The 20,066-nt window shown below is 29.9% G+C and overlaps 1 protein-coding gene across 1 annotated transcript; it reads left to right on the plus strand.

The window, feature by feature from the left end:
• The first annotated feature begins 823 nt into the window (after positions 1–823).
• Positions 824–19,510, plus strand: LOC129955361 (uncharacterized). The gene is made up of 4 exons (XM_056068217.1): positions 824–2,389; positions 8,890–9,033; positions 12,698–14,314; positions 19,023–19,510. The coding sequence occupies exons 1-4, from the start codon at positions 2,185–2,187 to the stop codon at positions 19,166–19,168; spliced, it is 2,112 nt and encodes a 703-aa protein (XP_055924192.1). The 5' UTR covers positions 824–2,184; the 3' UTR covers positions 19,169–19,510.
• The last annotated feature ends 556 nt before the right edge of the window (positions 19,511–20,066 follow it).

A 20,066-nucleotide genomic window follows, 5' to 3' on the forward strand; every position in this document is an offset into this window, starting at 1 on the left:
TCAAATAAATAAATATTATTGTATATAGAATTTAAAGTTGCGAATTCAGTTGCCACTCGATTGCTTCCCTTAGCTTTAACAAATTTATTTCATTATTGCAAAAAAAGTTATTTTTTATTGTGATGATTTTCAATGTTTCATCAAAATTTTAAATACGAATCTCGATTATAAATTTAGTTAGTTTTCGTTACTTAAATTTCGATTATAAAATTTATTATTATTTTTCTTACTTTTCCATTAATTTAAAAGCACCCCTCCCCCTTGCAACATTACATATTTTCCTTAAGTATTTCGAATATATGTTTAAATAGCTGGATTTTATAATTAAAAATAAATTTGTTATATTTGATTTCATTGTGTAAAATATAGTAGTATTTAGAAATTATCTATAATAATTCAAGAAAAAAGTAACATGATTTATTAATAGTCTTTAAATTGCAACAGTTAGACTTTTCAAAACTTAGATTAATTTGATTTTATTCTGCACACTATTATGTTTTCAGGGATGCATTAAATTATGGACAAGACTTTTATGAAATGCATTTTATAGGTAGATGAATTAAATGAAAAATTGCTAAACAATTTAAAAACCTTACATATTTTTAAATTTTTCATAGTGAAAAATATATGTTCTGTTTTTTTTTCTTGTATGTATTTAAATATAGGAACATGGTTAAAAATATGTTAGATGCTTTATATTTTTAATTTCATAATTTTATCCTTTAAGTACATATTTAGCTCTTATTTAAAATCTAAGCAACAAATTAATGACTGTAGCACTTCATTTAAACATTAATTATAATTTATAAGCATAGTTAAAAATAATTAGAAATATTTATATTAGTACAAAATGTATTACCGATATTATTTCTAACAATGTTTCAAGGCCAGTTAGAAACTTTTTTCTAATATTTGTCAGATAAAAAATGTCATGATCCCGAAAGATCAAAAAAGATTTTCCATATCTTCAAAAATATTTTACCAGACAGCCTAGGTCAAAAATGCGTTCTGAGTAAACGAAATATATCTTTTTGCAAGCAACTTCTTTGAAATTTTTTGATTGATATGTGCAGACATTTTAATTCGGACGTTCCTTTTCTAAACCTCAATGTGGAGCGTGAAGGAAAGATTTTCTAAGTACAGCGTCTGGAGGCCAGAGATATACTGCAACCCTATATGAGGGAAAAACAATATTTCCAATCGATAATACAATGCGTTATACGAGAAAAAATAACCTTTCAGTTTTTCTCTGTGCCATTAAGTGACTTGAGAACCAAAAATAAATCTCAAAATGCTACGAATGTTTCCTAGCTTTTATTGTTTTTCCAATAAAAACAAACGTTTTCTCATACGCAAGAAAGAGAGAGAGGGAGAGTCTTTTAACTGTCTAAAAATTTGACTATCAGATTTTTATGAATATCTATATCTTGCATAGAAATGTTTCATGTTATTTAAGCATTACACAGAAAGAAACATATTTGAAAAGATTTTTAACGTGAAGGTTGACTTGTATGCTGTAAATATATTGTAATATAATTTTAATTTGAATGAGCTGCATTACTCTATCTTTCCTCTGGTATACTAGATAGCGATGCCTGATTAGGTACGCATCCCATAGTGCAATGCGATTGTTTTGAAGAGATGAGATGCTGTTCTGTTAAGGTGTGCGCGCGTTAATGTCTTGTCTTGTCTTCGCGTTTTGTGTTTGTTTTGTGTGAAATATGATCTTTAAAGAAATGTTGCCAAAACGATACGTCCTCTTGCTTGCACTGCATGGATCATAATGCTCTCCATTCCACCATAAATTTTTGTGTTTGTTTGCTTGGGGTTTTTCTCGTCCATTTAAAGAAGATAACTCTGATATATGTTTTTAAAATCATTATTTCTTTATATGCATAATGGAAATGTTATTTGACTTATTACATAAAGATAAACCAATTTTAGTAATTTTACCTCTGATTTCAAATTAATTACTTTTAAAATGCGACCATGAAAATCTACTTTCTAGTTAATAAATATTTACAATAAGTTAAAACTTAATTGTAATCAATATTCTATATTCAATACATATTATTATTCATTCTTTCAAAGATAAGTAACGATATAATTAGTATTCTCTATTTTCGAATTTTCATTAAAAAAGGAATCTTTCTGCTTTTCAATTTTTAAAATTTCAGAACGAGGATGACACGTAGGATGAAAATCATCAAGTTCGACAGCAAGATCAGCTGGGCTGTAGCCTTGGCCTGTGGGTGCATGAATTTATTGATTATGATACCATTGAAAGTCAGCGGTCTGATTTTTGTTGAGATCCTGGATCGGTACCACGTCGGCAGAAACCTGGCTGGCTATCCAACGTTTACTATCACTCTGATGCGATGCACAACTGGTATGTTTCGGAACTTGAAAATTCTTTCTTATAAATAAGTTGTATATCCATTTCAATTCAACTGCTTTTCTACACCCGTCAGCTCTTCAAGTAAATTTTATAAGCGTTTTATTTATGGTAAGAATTCTTAATTTTTTTAAATTTCGAATTCAAAGTACTCTGTTTGATTGAAAAATTATTGGCTATATCTGAAAAAGATGTTTTTATAAAAATAAATTTGTCTTGATTTACGTTTATGCTTACACTAATTTGTAATGCTGTATAAAAGTTACACACCTTATCATACGAACTTTATGAAAAAAAATCTAGGGAAGCTTCGTAAAAAAAATTTTCTGTATAGACTTATTCAATTTTTTATTGCACTTGAAATACGTAGAAGCAACTGAGTAAACAGCAAATATTATAGATTACTATTGTAAGCAAAAATAACCAGGAATGCTTAATTTAAAATACATATACACTAGATATTATTTCGACAAATGCTGATATGACTCATAAATATCTGGCAGCATACAGTATTTCATTTCGTATTATCTTCTGAAAATGAATTTGTTTTAAATAATACAGTACACTCCCGAGTATCCAGCCTAATGTGGCGTAAAAGCATCCTTGATAATAAAACCGCCGTATAGGCCGAAGTTACATGAATTCGTTTTCTTTCTCCACCAATTCCAGAAGACAAAGTGTTTATACAAAACTCACTGTAATAATACGTATTTTATCATTTCTTATTGGGTACTAAGCACTTCATCTATTTCAAGTCACGTAGAATGTGAACCCAGTCGCTGCCCTGTGAATCCCAGAAACAGTTCGCGGTAACATGTAGAGCTAAAATAGAAGGCTCTTTACTGATAGTTTATTTACTGCACTGCACACTTCCAGAACTTATTAAAGAAAAAGTAAGTAAACAGATATAAACTGTTTGTATTTTAACATTAATTCTGTAATGCCTAACTAAATTTCAGGAAATATTACAAAACATTAACGTAAATCTTAAGCCTAATTATTAAGAAAATTGACTCAAAGTGATTTTATTTTTCACTGTTAAATGATATACAGATATGAAAAAGTAACACTAAGACTTACAGCTTTTACAAAACTTACAATTTTTTATTTCTGGAAAACTAGGCCGGATAGTGCAGAAGTCGGATATTCGCTAACCGGATACATGTGGGTGTACTTTGTAAAAAAAAATTAACTTTGACGATTGTCCAAAGTGGTGAATATAATTAATCAAAATAAAATTCATTTTTAAAATAACAGTTATTTTTAACGTAACTATTTAATTACTGTTTGAAGAATACAAAATGTTTACTGGTGGTAGAGAATTCTTCATAGAAGAATTTAGCCACAATGGATAACCTATTTCGATAAATTAGCAATGTGTTTATCTGGCCAGATAATTGGTGCTTAGTGATCATCGGTTAACAGTTAAAGGCAGTATTGAATAAGTTATTACATCATTTGGTTCCATCAAAAAACTTTAGAAAATCGTTTAGTTAGCAGAATGTCACTTTTTGAATTATTTCAAAATCTTCCAATCTGTTCCATAAACCACAACGGGTTCATAGGTTTCACGATGATTTCTTTTTAAAACGCACTGTTGAAATAATAAAGCGCTTAGGTCTATTATATATATATATATATATATATATATATATATATATAGAGAGAGAGAGAGAGAGAGAGAGAGAGAGAGAAATGGTTCAAGGATGAAATTCATGGCACTTAAAAGTTGAAAAAAAACAAAAACAGAAAAGGCAATTCCGAAGTTATTCGAAAAGAAGATGATGTCAATTATACATGAACGTTTTGCGAATGTTGATCTGCATTCATTAGATTTGACGCGTTGTAGCTATTTTTTTATCCCTACTGTTAAAACTGTCTTGTTTGGTAACTATTTTAAGTTCATGAAACAATAAAAAAAACGTTTCAACCCTGAAGGGAACTATCAGGAACAATTTTAATGCATGTTTTGAGAATTGGAAGAAAAATATTGGCAGAAGTGCATTGCAGTCAGAGGAGATAACTTTGAAGGATGCTTAATAAAAATTAACAAATAATCTGAGACTTTTTTTTTTCGTTTCATTAAAGCATTCCTGATATATTTTGATTACAATAGTATGTCACTAATTATTTATTTAAACATGACGTAACGCTTAAATGTTTTCTGTTTATCTTCAATTTGATAGTTATTGATCTCTTTTTCTTCCTTTTTTTTCTATTCAAATTTTCAATGTAATTCAAAAATAATCCTTCTTAGTCTTAAGATGCAAAGAGTCGTGCACTCTTTAAAATACTCCTTTTTTTCTATCTTACACAAGATATAAATTTGTTAAAATGCCAATAAATTCGAATAAAAAAATCTTTTGAATGTTCAGAAATACAGGCCAAGAATTTTTTAGAAAATGCGTGAAATTTGTTACACGCACAATTTTAATAACGAATTCAGACTAGAATGGAAATTTTCATTCGTACATTGAAAACAAATTTTTATTGGGCACTTTTTATTATTATTATTTGTTCATAAAGGGAAAAAAATCGAAAATCTGAAAATATCCAAGACGAACTGTATTAAGAAATCTTTTTATTTCAGAACTTTAGTAATACATTTGTTCAATAGAAATATTGATGAAAATTCTTCTAATTTATTATTTTACGAAAACGAAAACTAATCAATATATATACGACTAAATTTCTGCTATTTACAGTTCTTATTAATTCCATTTATGTCTGAGAAAGTGAGAAGCTTAAATATTTAGAAGAAGGAATTCCGATATCTCAAATTCATATTTGCCAATTTAAAAATCATTCTCGCTCAACATTAGGCCTAGAATGTCTCTTGTGACAAAAAACTAAAACTATAATTAAATAGTAATTACTTATACGAGGAACGTTTCATAGTGACTACTTTTTCAGAATCCAACATCTTAAGCGTGACTTTAAAATCATCATTTAATCTTCCTTCTTAATTTTTTATATAATTAATGAAAGAAATTATTTAACTTGTACTTAATCTAAGAGGCCATAGACACTCAGGAAAAATGCAGGTTCAATATACAATAAATTGAATATTTTCTTTCATTCCTTTTGTATTCTAGCAAGAGGATGGGAAAAGCAATTCGTTGATGTCATATTCAGCACTTCCGAAAAGAACGTCAAGTTATATGATGCTGTTTGACGGAAAAAAGTATTGTGGCGAGGGTAGCAATTTTATGGGGCAAGGGTCGGCAACCTATTAAAACGGAAGAGCTAAATCAACAATTTACAAAATTTCCCAATTTTTAAAGAGCCACTAAAACTTTTCGATTTCATATTATAGTATTTGCTTATATATATTTGGTTTTTGATTTAAAATAAACGGCATTAAAGACTGAATAATCTTTATATATAAAAAAAACAAACAAATATAGATAATTACATCAATGGGAGCATTGACTTTACATGCCTTTTGAAAGTTTGATTAAATCTGGCTTGTAGCTTGTTATTTTAAGTTTCAAGCACGAATCTAGAATTTTATTCGTTAGTAACTTCTAAATTTACTTTTTATTATATTCATGCAAGAGACCGCTTGCTCATACGAATATGTCGACCCGAAGATCGTCAGCACTCCATATGCCAACTTCGTCACCTCACTGTAGCATTCTGGAAGACTATTCTATGCGTCGAACATGAGGGCCTCGACTCATTGATTTTCTTTTAAAGCTGCCCATTTCTGCGGCGCGATGTGCGTGCATTTCTGGATCTCCAACTCTTCCAACTTGCTCTTTTGATCTGTGAATTTGTCACTACAAGTTTTGCCACAAATCTTTGGTTTTCAAATGTAGCAATTTCATTTGATAAATTGTATCAAATAGAAATTACATGAGCATCAATGGCATCCATTCCAAATGGCTCAATGTTGATCTCATTTGTTTTTGTGTTGAGAGGATTTACTATGAAATCGAGAATACTTTTGTTTGTTTTGAATTGCTCGAATCTCTCAATCCTTCGATCGATCCTTCATGTTTCTTAAAGTTATGCTGAAGTAATTCGTGTCAATAGTTGCATTGGTCTCATCGCGATTTGCTTCAGATTTTTAAAATGAAATAATTTACAGCTCTCAATGTCTTTGACAAATAGAAGTAATTTTTTTTCGAAAAAAAAAACTACTTCTACAAAGAAGGCGTAGGCGAGGCTGCCTTTTCCTTACAGTTTTAGATTTAATTCATTTAGTTTCATTGTGATGTCTACCATGAAGTTTCATTTTTGCAGCCATTTCTCTTCTTCCTATTCGGGATGTTCAATGTTTCTTTCATTGAGGAATGTTTTTATTTGACTAAAGGACAAAGCAAAACGTTGCAATACTTTACATCTTGAAAGCCACCGCACTTTATTGTGCAGAAGTAGGTCAGAAAATTGGCTATCTATTTCTTCAAGGAAATCTTTAAACTAATGATGGTAGAATGCTTTTGCCAAGAAGCTGTTAATAATCTTAATTACCATGTTCGTGGCCTCAACTATATTCGGCCGGAAATGTTTGAGCACAAAGAGCTTTTTGATGAATTCTGCAGTAAAACGTTAGAATTTCGTGGTTTATTTTTTTCTTCTGAAGAATTGATGTTACCCTTCTATGTATTCCTGTCAAACTTCTGGAACTGGAACTTCCATAACTTGCTATAGAAACGAATTTATTTATATCGATTCAATTGTCTTCCAGGCAATTTTTCACAGTATTTGCTATATCTTCTTCACGAGTTTGCCCTGAGTGCGGTAGCAATCCTAGCAATTCTTCTTTTGGACATTGAGACGACATATACCTGACGAAAAGGGAAACTTGTGCCGTGTCTTTTATGTCGCAACACTCATCTATAACAAGTGATAAGGCAGAAGCCAGTTGAATGTCTTCCACTTGCATATGTGTTGCATTTGAAAAAAGTTTTGGTTGTTCTATCTTGTACTGTTTAGCAGATAATGGCAAATCTCTAATTTTTTTTTTCATTATTTCTGCTTTGTTTCTTAAAGCATGAAACAGTTCTTCTGATGCACGTATAAAACAATCTTTGGCGTATTCACAATCTGTGAATGGGTTTCCTGTTTTTGTAATTTCTAATGATACTGGAAAGCTTTCCAGATTTGTAATATTGAAGACTGCGCCCAGTTACTTAGCATGGAACTTGAGTATTGCTGTTTTTTGGAGCTCTTCAACAACTATTTTTTCATGCGCCACCGGTTGGATATTTATCGGCAAACTGGTATGTTTTGTCGTGAAGTGTCTCTCCAAATTTGACTTATTATTGTGTGCAAGTTTTTCATTGCAAATGAGACAAAGCGAAAGGCCTTCTGTGTTGCATATGGATGCAAACGAATCCGTCCAACCCTGATTGAATTCTCGGTTTTCTTCCTCAGTTCTTCTCTATTTGACCAGATGCCCTGCTGGGGAAAAGTTGAAAAGATGATTTTTTAAAATTGTACTTAGCTATCTAAAATGACAAACAATTTATGGACCATTATTACTTCATTAACACGATCCTCAGATATGTAATCCAATTCTGTTACTGGTTTTATTATATTATACGTGTACATACCTTTGACCAGATAATTCGCTTCTAAATCGTATTCTTGAAACAACAACGAATAGACACGCAAAAAAACAGCAAGCGATTTAATGACACACATATAATGTAAAATCGACCACGTTATCCGAGGACAACTGATTGACAACACGTCCAGAGTCTAGACATATTGTCTACACTCTAGACGGTGGTGGTTTAGTGAGACAAAAATGGAATGCAATTAGCTGAAATATAAACATGATCATCTCTAAGAATAAAACAATAGTTCAAATTTATCTCATTGCGATCATGTTAAGCGTAGCGATTTTAATTAACGAATATGTTAATAGAAGCTGTTGAGAAATTAGGTACTTGAAAATATATTTTCTTATTTTATAAGGGTTTTGATGATAAACTATTAATTTTTCGTATGGAATTGGAGAGCAACAACTTTACATCAAAACAGCAGCACATTGCCGATCCTTGTTCTGGGGCATAATATATTTTTTCCGCGGCCAATTGTTATCAATGGATAAGTAAATATAGATGGCATTTGGAACATGGCATTATTTCTTTGCCCTTCATGCTATTACATAGAATTTTTTTAAAATTATATAAAAATTCTACAGTTTTGTTCCGACGACGCGTCCGGTGTATTAATTAATACCAACCTTGCTTTCCCCTCGTTCACGAGACATTAAACATTTTACTATTGCAAATAAAACAAGAATTTAAAAATTAAATGTTTTCTGTATCATCTATTTTTAGAAATAAATTTCTTTTCTCGTACATATGGGCCTCATCAGATAATTCCAAAGCTTTAAATGATGTCAATTTCAGAATTAAATATTTTTTTAAATTACTTTGAAATCTTTTTCGAATTTTCTATTTTTTATGAGTTTTATTATCCACTGTATACTTATGCTTTTAAGACGCTGTATTCAAAGTGTGATATGTTATTTGCAGGACCGTTAGTCGGATATTTTGCAGAGAGATTTGGAATGAACGGAGTGATGATTCTCGGAAGCATATTGTCGGCTGCAGGAATATCAGCCTGCTTCTTTGCTGAAGATATTGCAGTGGTGATTGTTTTATTAGGAGTCATTCATGGTAATTATTTTCTTCACTTTAAAACTATAAATCCCAATTTTTAAAAATATGCATGAAATTCATATTACATTGCTATTCAAAATGTTAATTTCTTTAAAATACTCGCTGAAACTTGCTGACATGAAACTATCAATTATAATGCTATCCTTAAATTGAACTCTAGACTCTGGACTTCTTGATCATCTGTGCGTGAGGAAGGTAAATGGCTGATTTAAAATAATCTAGCGAAAATGAAAGTAGAAAATTAAAGTTTCTTCCTGAACATTTCCTTCTATAAAATTGCCCGAATCTTTCATATAACCGCTCAGCAGAAATTACACTTCAACAGGTGGCGCTCTTTGAAAGATTTTCTTTCTAAATAATTGCATTCATAACAGTGCCGATCTATTCAAGACATCAGAAATAATAAAGATAAATAAGATTGCAAATAATAGAATAAATTGCAAACCAATGATTGAATTTTTTGTGTAATAATTATTTACAAATTTTTTAAAACTAATTTAAGTATGGAAATAAAGATGTGGCTTCAACAGTTCCTTATAGGGGTTCTGTTCCTGAGTTCAGGTATAAAATCTCACGAACGTCAATTATTTATCTCCCTTATCAATATATCCATAAATATAAAACGATAATGTATGTGGCAAAAGAATTGCTCTTATTACATTTTGTCGAATGGCAACAGTCAAATATAAAAACGCCAGCTTGCGAATTTGGTTAAGCCAACCTGGTTCATTGATGATGTTATCAACCTCAGTGTTTCGGTTAGCAATTAATGAAGCTCCAAAATATTATTAGAAATTTTTGGGTAATGGTTCACTGTTTTATCAAAAAGTACTTTCAATCGAAGGAAAGAAGATATAAACGAAATTGGTTTCAAAAAGCATGTTTATTCGGGCTCAGAATTACTGCTAAACATCGCTAGATAAATAATCGTTTTTTTTACCTTTGGAAATTGATGTTTATTTATTTTATAAGAATTATCTTACATGCATAGTCTTTGTATTATCTCAAAAATTAAAAAAAAATCTTTTAATTGATATTAATTTTATTTCTGTATAATTTTCCACTCAGTTTTAATAAAATTTTTACTTCAATTTAATCCATTATCTATAACGCTCTGTTTAAATGCTAGATGGAATTTAAAGCCATTAATCAAAACATTCAATCGCATGTTTTCCTCAATAATTAGCTCTGTGGCAGGATTTTCATTTCCTCTTTTGTTTCGTAATATCTCAATTTGCAGTAAGTTGATTCAATGGAATTCATGCTTTTCAGTCATATCAAATACATAAGCGAGTTTTTTTTTCAAGGCATGTCATAAATCATTTGACAGCTAATAATCTGGGCGAATAAATTGGTCGCCAAGGGCGGCTAGTATATATGAAATTTAATTGATAAACGTAGTTGACGCATTTCATTCTTTTGCTGTATAGTATTCTATTTCTGTTACATCATAAATGTACAATATATTTCAAATGTTATAAATATTGTTTTATAATGAACTCAGTTGGTTGTCATAAGATTGCCATTTTTAGATTTTTTAGAATATTTGTTGAAAGGTTTCATTAAAAAAAACTACGATTTCGCGTAATTTAATGCAAAACCATCTGTAGCAAATAATTTATATATTTAAACATTACAATATTTTAACCCCTTTCAAGGTCATGATAAAGACACTTACCTCCATATTTACCAGATTTTCTATGCAAGTATATGGGTTGTCCTATGTTCTAATTTATTTCCCATTTTTTTTTTTCAAAATTTACTCAGAAACAAAATTATAGGGGATTTATTCTCATATCTTACACCAGAATGAAATAAATTAACCAATTCAAGCGACAAATCAAATTAATTATATGTAATAAATTTTTTGAAACATATTTTTAAATTAATCTCAAGCCCAAAAATATTTTAATAATAAATACTAGAAAATTTATAATAATATAAACCAAATAAAGTAACCAAAATAAAGGCATATTTTTCATTAAATCTCATTGTTTAAGAGAGTCGTGCTCCCTAATACTTTTTAACATTTCAACAGAAGAGCCATGGTTAAATTCATTAAATGTAAAACAATAAAAAATGTTTTCATTCTATTGAGGTGCAAAAATCCATTTCCAAAACTAATACATTTCTTGCGCATTGCTTATCCTTTTTTTCAATCCATTATCCTGCCTATTTCAGCAATTAATGCCTTAAGACAAGCAAAAAATTCCTTTTAGCTGGTAGGCAAAGATAAATGGCTTTACATCTGAGTTAATGTTTTCAGATTTCTTTCAGTCTTTAAATAAAATTGAACGGGAATGGTCTTTCTGAAATATTCTCGCATATCTTCCAATAATTCCCCTCTCCCCGCATAAAATCGTGAATCTTGGATAAGGTTACGAATATCTTGCATAACATTCACTAGTTCCATGAGAAGTAATTACAAATTGCAGATCTAATGATAGTTACAAAGAGCAGATTTTTAGCATGAGTCTACCATTTTCGCTGAATCTATTTTGAGAATACGTGTTTTGTGCGCTTTTTTGCAAACCGATTTACACCAAATTTTGATGCGGTAGTTAGATGGGAGATAGTGTCTTATTTTATGCCATTACGTTTAGGTATTATCATCATTTATATGCAATAGGAAGTACGAATCGACAAATGATAGATCTCTCGACAGATTTGATTGAAAATTTAATGCGAATCTTTATTTCAGATGCTGAACCTGTGTATGAAATTTTATTGTTATCGCTTTTGGCGATTTGAAATTACTGATATATTTGTATTATTCAATATTGTATTTTGGTATGCAATCTTTTATTCGTGTACATTATAGCTTCTTCGGGATATCACATTAACAGATAAACACACTTAAATTGAAAAATGTTTTTTTTTTTTTTTTTTTTTTTTTTTTTTTTTAAATCTAGAAGATCAGTGAAACTTATAGATTCATCAAAATTGCAAAACTTTCGATGATTATATTACTTTCTCTTGATGTGCGAGACTTTAGTTAAATTTTAATGCATAAAGATTTTAAAATAAAGTACATGATTGATTTTTTTTTATGTTCAAACAATGTTTTATGATAGTTTAAACCTAGTTGAATTTAAAAAGCTGAGCATCGACAAGAGCGGTGAGTAAATGAGTTGAATCGACAGTAAAATTACCAAGGCGTATAAAAATTCTCATTCTCAATTCCACGAATCCACATAATTCTCGTATAATACAGAAATAGGAGGAGGGAGTATTTTCTTCTAATTTGTTGATTAAAGAGAAATAAGAGGAAGTTCTTAGGGAAACTGATACGTGCTTCATTAGAATAATTTAGTCCGTCTAAATATTAAACTAGATAAAAGAAACCAAGAGAAATAGGCAGGGATGAATGCAGAATATATCAGTGATAGTTTTGGATTTTCTCTAAAATTTGAAATGGACTGATCCCATAGAAACTCTGCAGTAAATTGGAGGATCACTTTAGGCTCCTCGTGCATCAAGCTTCTTTAATAAAACTAGGTCAGTCGATCGTGAAATGAATATCGTCTTTTAATAGATTCCATTTGTTAACTAATCATATTCTATAAAGAATTTATTTTCTTCAAAATGCCAAAATTTTGCTATGGTATTCGTTACTTGTTACAGTATATATTACCTACATTAAAATATTTCTCTCTTCCAGGACTCGGTGTTGCCTTTCTAAACATATTCCTGCCTATGATTGTGAAGATTCATTTTAAAAAACATCTCACCCTAGCATTCGGAGTGACTCAAGCAGGTGCTTGCATCGGAGCATTCTTCGCTCCTGCTCTTCTTTTGTGGATCTTCCGAAATTACGGTACATCCGGAGGGTTTCTGATCATAGGAGCGATGGTTCTGAACAGTTTGCCTATCGTTATGATTATCAACATTTTATCGCCTGATAGAACTTCCAGCAAGTTGGGCAACTCGGCGAAATCTAAAGAGTTCACAAAAGGACAGTTAGAAACAGCATTAACTACAACGGTCCATTTTGGAACAACGGAAGTTGAAGATAATGCTCTGACAGATATCACTGATGGTAAAGAAGAAAAGGTATTAAAGGTGCGAGAGGAGAATATTATTTCAAAAATACAAAATAGTCCCGAAAATGAGGATGTAGCTTCTTTAGTACTAAACAGTCCTAAGTGTGATCACGCGGAAGTCGTAACAGATGGAACCGATGCTAAGGCGCTAGGTTCTTTAAGTGACTTTAATATGTGCAGAATTTCGGCGGAGAACGCGGAATCAGAAACGGGAAAGAAAGGAATGGAGCTATTGTTGGATAAATTGGGAAAGGCTTCAGAAATGAAACAACAAAAACAGAATCACAAAGAGGAAATTAAAATAACTACAGATAAAAAGATTAATGAATTTCAAAATTATATTAAAGAAGAGTTCATTCCTCTCGTGGATATTCGAACGAAACCGATAAAAAAGGATTGTGAAGAAAATGTGCAGCAACCAACTGATTATACATATTCAAAGAAAAGATTTAAATACAAAGCTGAAGTAAGCAATAAAGATACACAAGAACAAATATTAAAAAGTGCAAATGACCGTGATCGTGTCAAAGACAGTAACATTCACACACCTCCATGTAATTTTGTGAATAATATATCATGTAGAAGTTTAACATTTCCTACAAAGACTCAATTGCAGCCAGTGACAGAAACTGAAGAAATTATTTCTCCGGCACTCAAGGTTTTTAATCCAAAATCTTCAGAGCCCATGCTGCCAAGCAATCAACAATTTCATCAAAGCGAAGTGTTACAAATTGATGAACAACGTTCAACAAGGGCAACAAACGCAAACAAATCTTTAAAGATTTTTCTAGACGTAACATTTTGGATTGTCATAATAACGCAGAGTCTCCATATGTTCGTTTTGATAATGTTTTGGACCACCATGATAGACTTCTCAAGGGACAAAAACATTGACAGAAGCATGGAGGTATATTTGTTGATGGTTTTACCCATAGCAGAAATAGCAGGTCGTTTAGGCTTAGGTTGGGTAACTGATTGTAATCATCTAACTAAAATAAATTTTTGTGTCGTTTTTTTCACACTGATGGGTTGTTCCTGCTCGCTTATGGCATGGGCTCAGGATTTTTATGCTGTGATGGCAAGCATTCTTATATTTGGTGTTTCTTCCAGTGGGCTTATATCAATGTTTCCAATGGTAGTTTTTGAATTTTTTGACACAGCAAACCATACAATGGGACAGGCTTCAAAATATTGTCTGTTCGGTCCTCTCAGTTTTTTTAATGGCCCGATGATAGGTAAGATATTTATCTGAAGTTTGATTTTTCTTTAAGTAGTTTTACTTTTATAATTATTTTTTAAATTTTATTTTGTTTGATTTAATAGAAAAATTGCGATTTTTTCCTTCTAGAATTAGGAATTCACTATATAATAAAATTTCATTAATACGGTATTCTCACTTATTGATTTTTCAGATAAAATGCGCAGTCAATTCCAATGTTAAAATGACACGGCGCAATTTACAAGTATTCTGTGTAATCATGATCATGTTTGTCACATATTATATATATACAAGATTCTAGTAGAATAATTATTATATTAATTATACGAACTATATAGAATATTTATATTAATGAAGCAAAAATATATGAAGTAATTTTAATCTTCTCCATCAAGATAGCCGTAATGTAACTTCAAGAAAACTGTCAGATTTTGAAGGGGGATTTGTGCAGTACAATCTCAGGGTGAGCGGTGTGATGTCTTGAAAATACAGCCGAGTGAATAGGCTAAATTTTTCTTTTAAATTTGTTTATTTATAACATCACAGTCAGACAATACACACAACATAAAACACATAACATAAAAAAATTCACAACATATAAACAACAGGAAATTCATACATTACAGTATCTGTAAGTCCATTCCCAAGACCATTATCTTAATCCAAAAGATAGAAAACCATCACAAGGCCTTTTACTTTCAACACCACCTAACGCAGCACAGCATCACATAGCACAACACCACGCTGTCTCCCACCGAAAAAATCTCCGTCTGGTCAACGAACTCCGGTGTGATGTCATCACATTTTGATCTACACCAATACCGTGCTGCCATCTATCTCTGGAAATTTTCGAGTCAAATTCTTTACAGCGGGCACGTTACCCAGCTCAGGCGTGACCTCCGAGAGACAAGGCCTGCTGGCTCTACCACTTACTCCTGCATGAGTCATCACTGCTAGGCGATCGAAAAGCCGGTTAACAATCGTCATTCTGCGCTAAGTAAACGAAGGATGGCGTTTATAAGCCTTGATTTTTTTTTTTCTATTTTTGTATTTATTTCTTGATCTAAGATGGTGTTATATTGAAATGGATGAGATGCAAAAGCAAGTTTAGGATACAAATTATTGAAGGTAAATGTATTTCTTTTATAATCCTTAATATAAACTTAAGTGTTATTGAATCTGTTATTGTTAAGCCTATTTGATCCATCACATTCTGTTTTAACAACAAATTATAACTAACGATTTAGTTTTTCAATATTATTTATTCTCTCAATGATGTAGCGTTGATTAAGAATGAACTTAATGAAATAAGAATAAATAGCTGTAATCTATTTATACAATTTCTCTGTTTTTTTATGTCAAAAATCGAATCGATTTTTAAGCTATCATTTGTTTATCTATGATAGTCCTGTCAGGGTTCTTACTTATTCGATTCTTATTCATAAATTTGGTATAAAAATTCTGTTTAAATAAGCTCTTTATTAAATATTTTCGTCAATTAATCTCAAGCTTATCTTTTATTTACTATTTAGTTACATACAATTTATAAAGTTGCACCCATTATCTCTTAAGTATTTTTAATCATGACAGTGAGTTTTATTTTTAAAGTTACAATAGATTAATATCACTATGAATATCTATAAACAAAGAAATTTATATTACTTTATTTAAACTTTTATTTTAATTAAATCATTTATTTTTTTGGTAAATAAAGTTTACCTTTTCTTTAAAAAAAATAATAAATGCCATGTAAATGCTCAGTTCCAACCTGCCCTGGAAATTATGATGAAAAAAATAAAGTCGCTATTTCTTAAAAAAACACACACCTATTTTTGTAAAAAAAATTAATGTTATTCTGATGAATTAAAATTTATTTAAGATTAAGATTTATTTAAGATTTTATTAAGATTTTAATTTTAGTTCAATCCTAGCTTCACAATTTTGTTATTGTAAAATATAGGCCACTCAGATTTTTTCTTTTAATAAAGCATGAAAATAACTGATTTCTAAGCAGTAGTTTAAAACATTTTTAGAACTTAAAAAAATTTCCTCTTGATTTGTAGGTTAATAAATATAAAAAGTTATATTGCATGAAAGCGAATTTTTCCTGTTTTTTTTTCTCTCTCTCTTTTTCTTTCAGGTATGTGAAAGACATTTTAAAGACGGTGAAGTGCTTTACAGAACTACTTTCTACAATGAAAGTACTGGGGAAACATTATCTGCTCCTCTGAAGAAGCCTTGCTGAAAGAAAATGCTGTGCCAAGTATTTTTCCTGACTGCCCAACATATTTGTCATTATCAACATCCTCAATTCGAGAGAGTCCTTCAAAAAAGAGGCAACGATTAGAACAAGTTCAAATTGAACGTTCCATAAATGAAAGCTTGAATTCCAAACAGAACTATGACAGCAAAACTACATTTTCTAATTTTAATGAATTAAAAAAAAATGTATTAAAGACCATACATTTTCTTCCTTTTGGACTATTATTGAAAAAGAATGAAAATATGTTATTCATCCACCTATCTGTTAATGATGGCATTCCTACCATAACATATGCTGTAAGTATTAACAATGATCTATTTTAAAATGCATCATTTATGGGAGAAAGGATTCTGAAACACGGGCAATTCCCATTACCAATTATTTAATAATAAAGATCAAATATTTGATATTCTTGATTCTTATGAAAAGGATCCCTGTCATAGATTATCAAGTTCATTGAATGCCAAAATTAATATTATTGAAGCTATCATCAAAAATTTAGAAGAAGTATTTACTAGCAAATGTAAATTTTTCTTTGAATTTTTTCTTGAGCAATTGCATTTGCTGAAATGTAAACCAGAACGCCTTTTTTATATAGTACCTTTAATGAACATTTTTTATATAGTACCTATTTTATATAGTAATGAACCTTTTTTATATAGTACATAAAAATAATTGTTTATTAATCACATTTTAATAGTATTTCTATTTTGTATATGTATGATTTCTGAATAATTGTATTTTTTTTCCTTGCTATTATGTTGAAATAAATAAATGACTACTAATATGCGTCTTCATCTGGTTCATATTTTATAATTTCTTAAATCATTCATATTTATTAACTTAAATATATTATTTCTTTATACAAGTACAGCTCATAGATTTGCTATATTTTTGAAACAAATATTTCTAGCAAAAATTTTAAAATCCAATATTTATATAAAGCATAAAAAAATGAATAAATAATCTCATTATGTTACTAATCCAATTTTATTTTCTACATGTAAATCTTACTAATAATTAGCTTCCTTTTTTAAAAAATAAAATTCCTGTGAAATAAAAAGTTTCTATTTCAAAGAAAATTTAATGTAAACATCTATTTTACATAAACAGATAATAAACAATTCGTAAATTAGCAATTATTATGCACCTATTTAATAATTCGGTGAATGTGTTTTTTAATAACGAAAGTTGTCAAGAAATTGTGATATTCGATATCGGAAATTCTCAAACCGCGACTGTAATTATTTAAATGTCAATTTTTTAAATACAAGGTAATATTTTTTAATTAGTATCTATGCAATTATTTGATAATTTAAAGAATTGATGAAAATTGCCGAGGAAGCATAACGCTATACATCACAAATTACGCGTTATGTTAATTTTCGTCCTCCTCGGAGCGTCCGCCTAACCGTGATGACTCATTACAACAGCCAACAGGCCTTATCTCTCGGAGGTCAAGGCTCAGGCAACGAAGTTTATAAGACAGAAAGATAAACTCTTGCTTCCATGTAACTCGAAAAAGGAAGACGGTGTTATCCTTATCGATTATTATTTGATTTTTATTAAAAACTAGAAAATAATAAATATGGAAAATTATTTTGTCAGTATATTAAATCAAATAGTTTTTCATTGAAAATCTGGAAATTATAAGAAGAATCGCATACATGTGAGACGCAGAAAATAACAATAAAGAAAAGATGTAACGTTATAATGTATGTTATAACAATAAAAAAAAAATTCCAAACATTCATTATCTATGTCACGTAAACAACATATCAGTCGACACAATAACATTTCGAACAGAAGTCAAAAATCAAAGAAAAATTATGTTCCCGATATCAGACTCCGTGTGCGCCGCCCAACTCTTTAGACAAAATTCTTGAGTTTTTACATGCTCTATTTTGGAAAATTTCACAGATAGATACTTAATTTTTGATATTGCCAATCAACCTCCTTTGGCTGAATTGGCTGATGAATTTGCAAGTAACAATGGTAAAGAAGATATAGAAATGAGAAGAATTATGAAATTCAATTCTACATGTGAAATTTCCCATGTCCTCATAACAATTCATAATGTTCTTAAATATTATGGTAGAACTCAAACTCAACCATCAAAACATTAAATCGCGACTGCACTCATTATCTCTATAATAGTAGGATTTCCACTTCCGCTTTTATTTATTGATGTCTACATTTTTTTTAATTTTCAGTTTGTTGATTCAATTGAAATCATGTTTTTCATTTGTATTAAATAACAAGCTAAAATAAAAAAAAATAAAAAATATTTTCCATAAATCAATTAACAACCCAAAAAAGTGAATGATCTGGGCGAGCAACCTGATCGCCAAAACGGCTGGGATTATTTAGTAAAATAATCTTTCTGTGATTTAATTTTAAAACAAAAATTTGTGGAATCTTTTTAGAATGTCTTCATAATATGTTTCTCATTCCGTTTTAGGATATTTCAGAGACACAGTGGGATCTTACTCTTGGCTGTATCACACAATTGCAGTGGTGTCGGTGGGTTGTGCAGCTCTCTCTGCCTTGATCCCTGTGCTTGCCAGGATCAGAGACGAGAAAAGGAAAATGAAGAGAACAAGCTGAAAATGTCATTCAAGAAGACAAATATTTACACTTCACCAAGATAAATTAAAATTAAAAATGCTACAAAGACACAGCTGTTTTACATTAGCACTAAAACAGTATAATAGAATTAAAACAGAAGAGGATTTCGAAATTGAAAGTGAATGACTTAAAACGAAACTTAAAATGCAGTTATTGCTAAATATGCCTAGTTATTTTCACCAAAATGCTGGTATGCTCACAATACGAGAACGCACGTTTTCTATGAACCTTAAAATAATAAATAAGGCAACAATAAATAGAACAGTAATAAAAATTTCTATAGAAAATTAAAATATATTATGAATGGGATCACAGTTCCAATTTCTAGCATTCCATCTAACTATCAAGATTCTAGAATTTTTGCTTTCAATTTCAGAAACTTGTTTAAAAAATTTTCTTAATTTATATTGTGATGATAAAAAAAATTTATGAAAAAGATTATCATAATTATATATTTTCTTAACAGTCGAAATTAAGGGCAAAAAATGTTTGTTAGCCAGTATTAAAAGGTATACAAAAACTTGAACTTGGAAATTATCTACTCGTGAATGTTTATTCCGATGGATTTTTTATGGTATTTCTTTAAGTATTGATTAAAACAATTGAACATTCTCTTTTACGTAACTGATAATAGCATTAGAAGTTCTATAAAAATTAGAAAACTGCAATGTGCAATTTTTATAAAATATTCTGTTATTTCCGATTTTGTTAATTTTTTTAATATTAATAACTTAATATATCTTATTCTATAACAACAGGGAAACAATAAAATTCTTTCAAGCTTTTCTGAAAGTAAATAAAAAAATTTGTTAAAATCTTATGTGAAGGCAAGTTTTATATTTTACACATTACTTTTATCGTCAAACAGTGGTTTGCT

The sequence above is a fragment of the Argiope bruennichi genome, chromosome 2 (genome assembly GCF_947563725.1).
Source record: "Argiope bruennichi chromosome 2, qqArgBrue1.1, whole genome shotgun sequence".
Lineage (NCBI taxonomy): Eukaryota > Metazoa > Arthropoda > Arachnida > Araneae > Araneidae > Argiope > Argiope bruennichi.

Excerpts from the sequence above, each read along its gene's own strand:
- LOC129955361 (XM_056068217.1), top strand. The coding sequence starts at position 2,185 with ATGACACGTAGGATGAAAATCATCAAGTTCGACAGCAAGATCAGCTGG. Across the intron at positions 2,390-8,889 it reads TCTGATGCGATGCACAACTG|GACCGTTAGTCGGATATTTT; the intron begins GTATGTTTCGGA and ends TGTTATTTGCAG. Across the intron at positions 9,034-12,697 it reads TTTATTAGGAGTCATTCATG|GACTCGGTGTTGCCTTTCTA; the intron begins GTAATTATTTTC and ends TCTCTCTTCCAG.